Genomic DNA, 10,856 nt, shown 5'->3' with positions numbered 1-10,856 from the left:
CCCAGGACCTGCGGCCAAACCTGCGGTCTTTCCCGAAAACTTCTCAATTTCTTCCCAAAGGAGAAAGGCCTGAGTCTGCGAGGCTCCGGCGCCACCGACCTCCGCGCTCCGGGTGCCCAGTCCAGCCCCAAAGGCGGCTCGAACAGCACACTCGCGGAGGCGGGCGCGCCGCAGGAAAGCCCCAGGCCGATGCCGCCCGACGCCTGCAGGGAGCGACGGCTGAACAGCGAGCCACCCGGGTAGGCGGCGGGCGGACCCAGAGCCGGAGACGCCAAGCGCCCGGCGCGCAGAGACCAGCTCAGGGATCAGCAGCCGGAGGCGGGCTCCACTCCCCTTTCGAATCCCGAACGGGGCTGATGACGAACACAGGGAGCGACGGACGTACACACGCCCCGCGCTCGCACGACAGTACCGTGCAGGGAGCGGGAGGGAGCCTCGGTCCGTCACCGGCGCGACCAGCGTTTCGCGTCCTCCACTCCCTGCGCTCCCGCCACTTCGGCAACCCGACACCCGCCTACCGCCTCCGTCCGAGGCCTCCGCCGCTGCGAGGCTCGCGGCTTCCCTCCTGTCTCTTTAAATGGTGGGGCCAATGGGCCGCCCCTGCAGCTGCTACCGGGGTGGCCCCGCGCGCCGCTATTGAGGGGCGAAGCAAGATGGCGGCAGCTTTGGCTCTGTGAGGAAGACGGAAGAGGCGACGGAAGAGGCGGCGGCGGCAGCGGAAGAGGCGGCGGCGGCGGCAGCGGCGGAGGGAAAAGGACTCCCAGTAGCCAAGAGCGCTCGTGCGCCAGGGGGCTCTCGGAGTCTCCCGCGTAGTGGTGGCAGCTGCAGCAGGACCAGGCGCCGGTCGGCTTCGGACATTTGAAGCAGGGGAGCGGAGCGCAGTCCCCGGCTGCGGTGGCAGGGCCAGGTATAAGGAAGGAAAACATGGCGGCGGCGGCCTGAGGAGGCGGCGGCGGCGCGGGAAGCAGCTTCACGGAGATCATGGCGGAGGCGGGAGCAGGGCAGTGAACGGCGCCGCGAGTTCCTAGCGCGGCGGGGCGGGAGGCTGCGAAGCGCTGCGTGGCCCCCTCGGGGCGGCCGGCCTCGCCGGGCCTGGACAATAGCGCCGAGGAGCCGGAGGCGAGGAAAGGCGGGGGCCAGAGCTCAGGCCCGGCGGCGGGCCATGAGGGCGGCAGCGCGGCCCCGGGGCGGCCAGCGGCGGCAGTGAGGCCGGCGAGCCCTCCGCTCGTGGGCGTCCTCTCGCCTCGGCTCCCGCCTTCCCCGGACCCCCTTCCCGGGCGACTCCGGCGGGGCCTTTGCCCCGGCCCCCGGGCGGCACGATGACCGACACCCGGCGGCGGGTGAAGGTTTACACACTCAACGAGGACCGGCAGTGGGACGACCGGGGCACCGGGCATGTGTCGTCCGGCTACGTGGAGCGGCTGAAGGGCATGTCCCTGCTTGTCAGGGCCGAGAGTGACGGTGAGTGAACCCCTCGCGGCGGGACCCTCGCCTCGCCCGCGCTCCTGGGCCACCTGCCCGGTCCTGTGGGGCTAGCGGTCCTCTGCCTGAGAAGACGGAGGGAACGGAGGCGGCGGCTTGGGCCGCGGCGGCCGCCGCCTCGGGCGAGGACGGGCCCCCGGCCCCCCTGTCCTCCCGGAGCTGCCCGGAGAGCGCTCCAAGTGTTTCTTTCTCTGAGTGCCCCGTCGCACTTGTGCGGGCACGGGCGGAGCCAGGCGCGTCTGAGCGGTGCCGCCGGGGCGTGTGCAGAGGTCGGGGGCCTGGGAGCGGGAGCCCGGACCGTGCAGTTACTTTGCACAAGAGTGACCTTGAGAAAGCTACTGATCAAACCGATCTTCTGCCTTAGTTCAAGCGTCTGTAAAGCAGCCATGAAACTTTTCTCGGAGCTGAGAAAGTTCTTAGCTGTTTAACTTTTTGGAGCATAAACATTTTGTTGTGCTTTTCTTCTTCTTTTTTTTTTGTTTTTTAACGTATCATTGCTGCATCTTTCCGATCCTGTTGTAGGTTGGCAACCCTGGTTCTGGATCTGGCAACTCTGCACTCGGCAGAGGAAGTGCTTCTTTGCCGTGGGAAGAGAGATTTGTGTTCCCGCAGCGTTAGTTGTCTTTTTCATTAGAAGTGCAGAACTTTGTGTGTAGTTTCACTGGGTAAACGCCCTGCAAGTTTGGAATCATTTTATCCGAGCATTTTATCCGTTGCTTAAATGTATATTCATAATTTGGTTCAGCTAACAGGTGGGGAGAAGTTGGCAGAAACCTTTAAAACCTTTCGAATCTGCCCTAGGGATGCATGTGTTTCACATATTTTGAAACAGCCCTTCAAGTTCAAAGACCACGTTGATTGAAGATAAGTGTTTCACATTTTTAAAGACTTAACGCAGTTTAGGGATTGCCACTTCCTCCGGTGGCGTACTATGAATTTCCCTTAAAATGTTCACATCAAGTAAAACTTTTTTCAAAATAGTTCCTTCTGAATTTGAAAATCTGCCTTGTAACGATAGCCTATAATTTTATGGTAGCTGAGTTTATTACGATTGTAGGTCTGTATCTAAATTACTACAAACTCATTTCAAGGACCTTTAATTGGACTTCCTACCCAGAACTCCAATTCCACGGAAAACAAATAAGACTCACCATTCTGTAATTGAAGACTGTAGGGACATTGCTTTTCAATTTGAATTGAAAGAAAAATGGTAACTTGGAGTATATTGCCCACAGATTACTTTATAAGCCTCCCCAAAATAACTTAAAACTGGAGAAAAATTATTTTTCCTTGGAGGCATTTAAAGGGTTTTGAACACATTGGGTAAATTTTTCTGAGGCCTATATTATTTGTCTCTTAAAATACAAGTTTGAATGTGAAGTGTTAGTGTACTTTTCTGTATGACTATCATATAGTAACCAACTATTCTAACTTCTATGTTTTTGCTTGTTTGGAAAACTTTTTACATAGTGAGTTGGAAAGTATAGGCTTTATAGGTTCGGTTAATCGTGTAGATGTGAGATGAATTCTTTGAAACCTCATAATAATTTGAAATAAGACATACCTTCACATCACGTGTTTAATTGGACTCATTATACAAAGTCCTTTGTTTAAAGTATTTTTAAGCATTAAGTCTTAACGTCATATTGTCATAGGGAATCATACTCTTCTAACACAATAATATAGGAATCCGGGTTTTTTCCATTTTTATCTAATAGGGAAAGCTGAAATAAGCTGACTGTCCCCTTGTTAAATTTATAAGTTGTTAGGAAAACTAAATCCAAAGAGTAGGCTTAGAAAATTCCAGGATACTTGTGAAATACTTTGTAAATAATCTTTAATTTGACGATTTATGGGGTTTTTTTTCCTAACAGGAAAACTCCAAATAGGAATAATAGTCAAAATTTATTGAGTGTCTACTGTGTGCCGGAGATTCTTCACTTGTAGCCTCTGGTGTCCTCTTGGTGTAGGTACTGTTATTAGCCATATTTATAGATCAGGAAACTGAGGCTCAAAGAAGCTAAATAACTTAAAATCACATAGCTAGGTTAAAAAGCAAGGAAGATCAGTGTTCGAACTGAGGTGGGGGAGAGGTGTCAGGGATTGAATAAGACTTCTAGACTATGACTTGAAACTAGTATTATGAATTACTTAATTAACATCATTAACTGTTAATAGTGTGTTTTAAACCCCCATATTATTGTCTACTTGTATTTGCTGCTTTATACTTAGATTCAAGGTTCATTTCAAAGAAAATGAAAACAATTTTTAGCCTAAAGATATTTAAAATTATAGTTTATCTCCAAGCCACATGTGGGAGTTTTGTATTGGCTGCTAGCTTGGATTATCCATTATTGTGTGCTTCCCTCATTTTCCACTACAGGATAATTGAGAATTTTCTTTTTATTGCGATGAGCAAAATGGAAAGTTGTTTCTCGTTTTCCATAAAATGAGTCATTTATCTTGTTAGAGGAGCATATACACTTATCTAAAAATCAGGAACGAAATTTCTGAATGGAAGTATTTGTGTCTTCCCTGTTACAGGGCATAGCTGTCTGGGTAAGTATGCCCTTCCCCTCTGGAGCTGAGTGCTTGGCAAATCTGTAGCTCTCCTAGCCCTGGAGGAGAGATGTCCCGCTAAGTTACTGAGCCCATTTTCTGGATTGCATGCTTATTCAGTAGGTTCCTACTGGCAGATATGTTGTAGGAACATATCTTTTTTTAAAAACGAAGGTAGATTACCTCATTACCTCATAGCCATGTACCTGCAAAGTTCCATCCTCCAATAAAGATTACTTAGTATTGTTTTTTTTCTTCTCCCAGTTTATGCTGTCCCTGTTAGGTTGGTGAAGTGAGGGTAATGATGTCATCCTTTACTTACTCTCTCACTTTATGTTCAAATCATTCTACTTGTTTTCTCCGTTATTATTTTTACCACCTCCACCTGCCAATTTTAGAATTGATAAAGAAATTGGAATTTCTCCACACACTGAAGGATGTCTTTGAACATAAAATCACGTCTATACTCTTTATTCTGGATTACTTTGCCAATCATCAAGAATAGTGTTCTTGGGGCTTCCCTGGTGGCGCAGTGGTTGAGAGTCCACCTGCTGATGCAGGGGACATGGGTTCGTGCCCCGGAGCGGCTGGGCCCGTGAGTCATGGCCGCTGAGCCTGCGCGTCCGGAGCCTGTGCTCCGCAACGGGAGAGGCCACAACAGTGAGAGGCCCGCGTACCGCCAAAAAAAAAAAGAATAGTGTTCTTATATTTGGTTTTCACTTTAAGTTTTATGAAGTATATTTTACGTTTCATAATGATTTTAATTCTGACTTGTCTAGTCAAAGTTAAAAAGATTTCATTTTCATTGTTATTTGAGGCATGAAGAAATGAGACATGAGGAGATGTTTTGTTCAAGGTAGTGCTGCTAGCTAATGGTAAAAACTGGAATCCTGTGCTGCTTCCTCTTGGTAGAACGTGGTTGTAGGTAGATCTGCCTCTACTCCTACTATAAATAGAAAAGGAGGTCAACAGTTTGGGTAGGAGAGTCTGTTTTGTTTTGTTTTGGCTGCGGTGGTGAGAAATAAACAGAGATAGCATCAGCATTTTTTATGTTATTCTTATAAATCAGTAAGTAGTATATAATCTTGCATATAGTAAGCACTCCAAATTTAGCTACCAAGAAGAACCCAGTGTCAGTACTGGGAGAAATATTTCACTTTGAAAAGTTGATATAAATGTGCTTTTTTTCTCCTGTGTAGACCTACTTTGTGGAAAATTAATAGGCTTAGGATAACCAAACCCTTATTTTCATCTGTTGCATGTGATAGCTTTTGAAAGTTTGAGGGCCATTGGCTACACTGGGTATACCTGATGGGGTTGGAGTGTAGTGAAGGCTTGACACAGGGGTGGGACCTTTTAACATAATGCTACCAAGTTTTTTTTTTTTCCCAAGCCTTCATTTTAGGTTTTAAATGCCATGTGTAATCTGTGGTCCACAAAATTGGGAGGGAGGGACCTGGAACACAGACCTGCTATAGGTTTGAAACATACACTAGTCTCCTATCATCATGAGATTTTGGACTTCCATTAATTCATTTTGATGGTGTTTTCTTTCTCCTAAGGAAGCATAGTACCTAAGCTCTTGCCGTTAGCTTTGACCGTTGATAATCTCAATATACTGGAAAAGCCAGTATATTGCCAGTAAGATTGAACTGTTTACTTAAGAGCAGCAGACCTGGAAGCTCTTCATTCTGAAATCCTTAAGTATTTATCCAAATCTGAACTGAGGTCAGGATCTAAGTTTCTTAACTGCAAACCAGATACTCCCGTATTACCCGAATCTGATTGATTGGTTGGTATTGAAAATAAAGCCATAAAATTATAGAAACTACAGTATTATCATTTCTCCAGTGAAGGGAATTGATATCTTCTGAACAAGTGAATTTTCCAGCTAAATTAAACTGTGTAAACAAGGTTAAAAAATCTCAACAATTTTCATGGAATATTTCCTAAATACTATATATTAGAAGGTTTTTCTTAGGCAGTCTAATGAGCCTGTGTTGGTTAGCCTTTTATTTGTAATGTGTTTCTGGATCATTGTTATCAGTACTAATTTTTCTACTATTCAAGATTATAGTGATGCCAGGGAAATGATATTCTGATCATGCTGTTAAAGAAAAGTATTGAGTGCTGGTTATGTGATAGGTTCTGGGGTAGGCGCTTTAATATAAAATTTCAGTTAATATTCAAAAGCAACCCTAAGAGGTATTATTTTTTTCTAACCATAAGTCTTGGTGCATTGATTCTTTGATTGGATAGTTCTGGGGTCTTTTTTTCCTGTACCCAGCCAGAAATCTAGACTTGTTTTTTTTTTCCAATGTAAAATCTTTCCATTATAAAAGATTTGCATGAATTTAGTGTATGAGTATGTTTGTTAGAACTAGGAATCAAACAAGCTGTCTGCTGGCTGGATCTATACTACAGGCACTAGTTTTAAGTTCTCCGATTTCAACTCTTCAGATGAGACTTCATTCTGCATGTACTAACTACCCTCCCCCATCCCTGGAGGTGTTTGTTTTGTTTTGATAGGGGTGTATTGGGGGTTTGCAGCAGGATACTAGAAAAGTTCAAGAGGAACCAAGATGTGAAGTAGTAGGGAGGGAACGTTTTTAATGACCTAATTGTTTATACCCATAATTGTACTGTTTGTTTTATTGTCACTTTTTCTTGCTATCAGTCTATGACAGCTTTACCTGTAGTTGTCTTGGTGATGTTATGAGTGGCATTTCCCCTTCTTTACCATTGTCCCCCCATTTCCTGAGTGTACAGATCTCCTTGTTATCAGTATATTTGGGGCCTCTGTTTGTGTCAGGATATACAGATCTATCTCATCTAAAACTAGCGTAGTATTCCACTGTATATATTGAATTCACACAGTACAGTGTTGGTGGCATAGAGTAACATTTCTCAGATTTTTTCCCTCAGGATACCTTTATAGTACTAAAATTGAGGATCCCTAATAGCTTTTGTTTATGTTTAAATAAAAAATATCTTTTGATATTTAGCATATTAGAAATTAAAACAAGACTTTAAAAATCTTTTCTAAAGCAAGAATTCAGTGACAAGAATGTCACTGTTTTACAGTTTTACAAATCTCTTTATAATGTCTGGTTCAATTTTTTTTTAAGTGTTCTTTTCTGCTTCTGCATTCAATCTGTTGCACTATCAGTGTAGACACTGTGAGAAAAATAAGAATGAAAATGGCAAATAATCTCTTAGTAATATTATGAAAATAGTTTTGATTTTTCTAGGCCTCTTGAGATCCCCACACTCTCCAGCTGGCTCATACATTGTTTCTAGTTTTTTTTTGCCTTTACAAACACTGCTAATGACATCTGTATTCATATACTTGGCACCTGTATGAGAGTGTAGGATAATTTCCTAGGATTGTTGGACCAAAGAGTAGTATGTGTTTAGAAGCTTTGTAGATAAAGGCAAATGACCCTCCAAAAGGGTTGTGCTGATGTTCAGTTTGGGTAATAGTAAATGAGAATTAAGGACCCTCTTTATTTTTTGAAGAAGTATATGTGCAAATATGGCCTTGCACGCCTGTCAGAATCTTGGGGATGGACTCTGACAAGCATTTGCTGTGCAGGAGTATTTAGTTCACCTGAGCGTGGCTGATTTTGCTAGTGGTCTGAATGATAGATTCTGCAGTGACAAACTTAATTACATGTATTGATGCATTCCCCTTAGCTACATCAATCTCTCGATTTTTGTGTTTCCATATTTCCTTCCCAGTCATTCAGGTGGGAAGTGGGAAGACCTTTCTCAAGTCTTGATATTGGGGTTTGCTATGTAGGCTTGTCTTTCTCTTGTCTGTGTGAGTGTCTTTCTCAGATGTGTGAGGAGATGGTGTCATGGTGGGGGGTGGGGGTGAGAATGAATTCCTCTTGGAGGATAAAGGCATCTATTTCATTGGATAGGATGAATGTGTTCCTCAAATAAATTGGGGTGGGGGGCTGTTTTACGTATGTGTTTCAGTTACTAAGATATACTGGATCTGCCCATTATCAAAAGCATTGTGTTCCCCTTAATGAGAACTTTAACTCCCTTGATGTCATTTAAGGTTTTCTATTAAGGAAAATTTTCCTCATTTCTCTCCTTGTTATCTCTGCTACCATGATAAATGCCTCACACCTATAGTTGAACTCTACATCCCCTTCCATACCCACTTATTACTGGGATGGAACTACTGTTCCCAGTACTGTAGCTGTAGCAATTGATAACAAATAAACTTGTTGGGGGGAAGGATTGTGTAAATGCATATTAACACTCAGCTGGATCTTTTTCAGTTGATTGGATAAGTGCTTATAATTTTATTCAGTAGAAACTATGAGATGGGAGTGGGGAACCTAATAGATGGACTAGGAATAAAACTAGAAATGTGTCTTTTCATTATTATCTTACTTAGCCCCCCAGTTAAAAGGCTGTTTCCCATATTCCAGCCTCTACAGCCTACTGACATCTTGGGGAACATGGTATTTGGGGACCAGAGCTGGACTTGCTAAAGTTATGTCTTAGACTAAAACCATTGGATATGGCTGAAATGGTTTCAGGAGAGATGCTTCCCCCTGACATCTTGAATGGCCCAGGAAAAAGAAAAACTTACCAGAAGCTTCTAGTATGTGCTTATTCTTGTTTTCACCAGCATTTCGGAAGGGAACACTTCATACTTTGAATTTGTGATTGATTTTTCCTTTTTAGTCATCCTAACACTGTAACACTACCGAGTTTTGAAACAAATGCAAAAAAAAAAAAGGCAAAAAAACTTGTACTCAAAAAATAATAGTTGGTGTTGGTGTTTTGTTTTAGCAGTTGCCAAGTCAGGTGTGTGGGTTTTTTTGTTTTATTTTTAAATTATTTATTTTTGGCTGTGTTGGGTCTTCGTTGGAGTGTGCGTGCTTCTTATTGCCATGGCTTCTCTTGTTGCAGAGCACGGGCTCTAGAGCGCAGGCTCAGTAGTTGTGGCGCACGGGCTTAGTTGCTCTGCAGCATGTGGGATCTTCCCGGGCCAGGAATTGAACCTGTATCACCTGCATTGGCAGGCAGATTCTTAACCACTGCACCACCAGGGAAGTCCCAGGTGTGTGTTTCTTGAAATCACAACTTGAAGTGATAGCTCCAGCCCCTATGCTGTGTGTCATTTTACCCCTTCTCTTAAACTTAAAAAAAAAAAAAAAAAAAACTTTTAAAGTATAATACATCAAAAAGGTACACAAATCTTAAGTATTCAGCTTGATGAATTTTTCACAAAATAACCAGCACAAAGACGAAGAAACAACATAACCAGCACTCCGGAAACCTGCTTCATGTCTCTCTTCAGTCACTATCTCTCCCCTTCCCCTCAACAACCTAACTTCTAACACCATAGATTAATTTTTGCCACTTTTTGAACTTCATGTAAATGGACTTATGGTATATACTTTTGTCTGAGGCTTCTTTCATTTATGTTTGTAAGGTTCATATACATTTTTGCATTTACATATATTTGGTTCATGCATTAACATTGCTGTATGATATTCCATTGTATGAATATTTACACTTTAGCTTTTTTTTAACAGAATTCACATGCCATCTCATTCAAAGTGTATATAGTTCCGTATTGTCTAGTATATTCACAGGGTTATGCAACCATCACCACAATGAGAGACCATTTTGTCCTCTAAAAGAAATCGTGTACCTATTAGCAATCACTACCCATTTGTTCCCCCTTCCTCGCAGTCCTAAACAGCCACTAATCTACAAATCCTCTAAATTTGCAAATTCTGGACCATTCATATAAATGCAGTCCTAAAACATGTGGTTCTTTGTAACTGGCTTCTTTAACTTACGTTTTCAAGGTTCAGTTACAGCATGGATCAGAACTTCATATCTTTGTATAGCCGAATAGTCTTTCATTTTATTTACCCATTCATCAGTTTTTGGACATTTGGATTGTTTCCACTTTTTTGCTGTGTGTACACAAATTTGTGTGGGCAAATGTTTTTGTTTCTCTTGTATGTGCCTAGGAGTGGAATTGCCCGTAACTCTCTTTTTGAGGAACTGCCAAATTTTTCCAAAGTGGATGCCTTTTTATATACCTACAAGAAAAATGTATGAGGGTTCCAATTTCTCCACATGGTTGCCAGCTCACGTCATTGTGTGTCTTTGATTATAGGCTTCCTAGCTGGTGTAAAATGGTTATCTTTTTCTGGTTTTGGTTCGCATTTCCCTAATGACTAAAGGTGGTGAGCTTCTTTTCATGTTTATTTTCCATTTGTATATCTTCTTTGGAGAAATATCTACTCGGATCCATTGCCCATTTTTAAATTGGGTTATCTTTTTATTATTGAGTTGTAAGAGTTCTGGATGCAAGTCCCTTATCAGATATATGATTTCCAAATAATTTTGCACATTCTGTGGGTTCTTTTCACATTCTTAATGGTATTGTTTGTAGCATTTTTTATTTTTGTTTTTAATTTTGATTATGTCCAGTTACCATCATTTATCAATGATGTCTGATTTTTTTCCTTTGTGCTTTTGTGCAGTTTGACTTTTAAGGTGGCATTACTTACTTAGTTTGGTTCTATGACATTAGATCTCTTGCATCTTCTGAAATATGTTATAAAGTAATCCATTTGTTTCACTCTATTATTTATGTAGTTTTCTGCGGATTGATTGTTTTTTGAGGACATGATATATTTCAAAGTAGGGTTTTTGGAATGTATTTTCTCATAGAAACATGTTTTGAATATGATTATATGCCATGACTCATCTTTTAAAAGTTTGATCCATAATGTACTTGACATACTTTGTGATTTCATTGGGAAATA

General features: G+C 42.6%; 1 protein-coding gene across 3 annotated transcripts in view; it reads left to right on the top strand.

The window, feature by feature from the left end:
- Nucleotides 1–406: 406 nt before the first annotated feature.
- PPP4R3A (protein phosphatase 4 regulatory subunit 3A) overlaps nucleotides 407–10,856 on the top strand; it is a 38,714-nt gene continuing 28,264 nt past the window's right edge. Inside the window, exon 1 of one of the 3 annotated variants that reach the window (XM_027120352.1) lies at nucleotides 407–1,461. In XM_027120352.1, coding sequence (XP_026976153.1) covers nucleotides 1,320–1,461 — 142 coding nt within the window. In that variant the 5' untranslated portion in view covers nucleotides 407–1,319. The remainder of the gene's footprint in view (nucleotides 1,462–10,856) is intronic. The other 2 variants (XM_027120351.1, XM_027120353.1) reach the window with 2 other exon arrangements.

The sequence above is a fragment of the Aethalodelphis obliquidens genome, unplaced genomic scaffold (assembly GCF_003676395.1).
Source record: "Aethalodelphis obliquidens isolate GAN/ISIS:26980383/991018 unplaced genomic scaffold, ASM367639v1 scaffold21, whole genome shotgun sequence".
NCBI classification, from domain to species: domain Eukaryota; kingdom Metazoa; phylum Chordata; class Mammalia; order Artiodactyla; family Delphinidae; genus Aethalodelphis; species Aethalodelphis obliquidens.
This window is presented reverse-complemented; position numbering and strand designations above follow the sequence as displayed.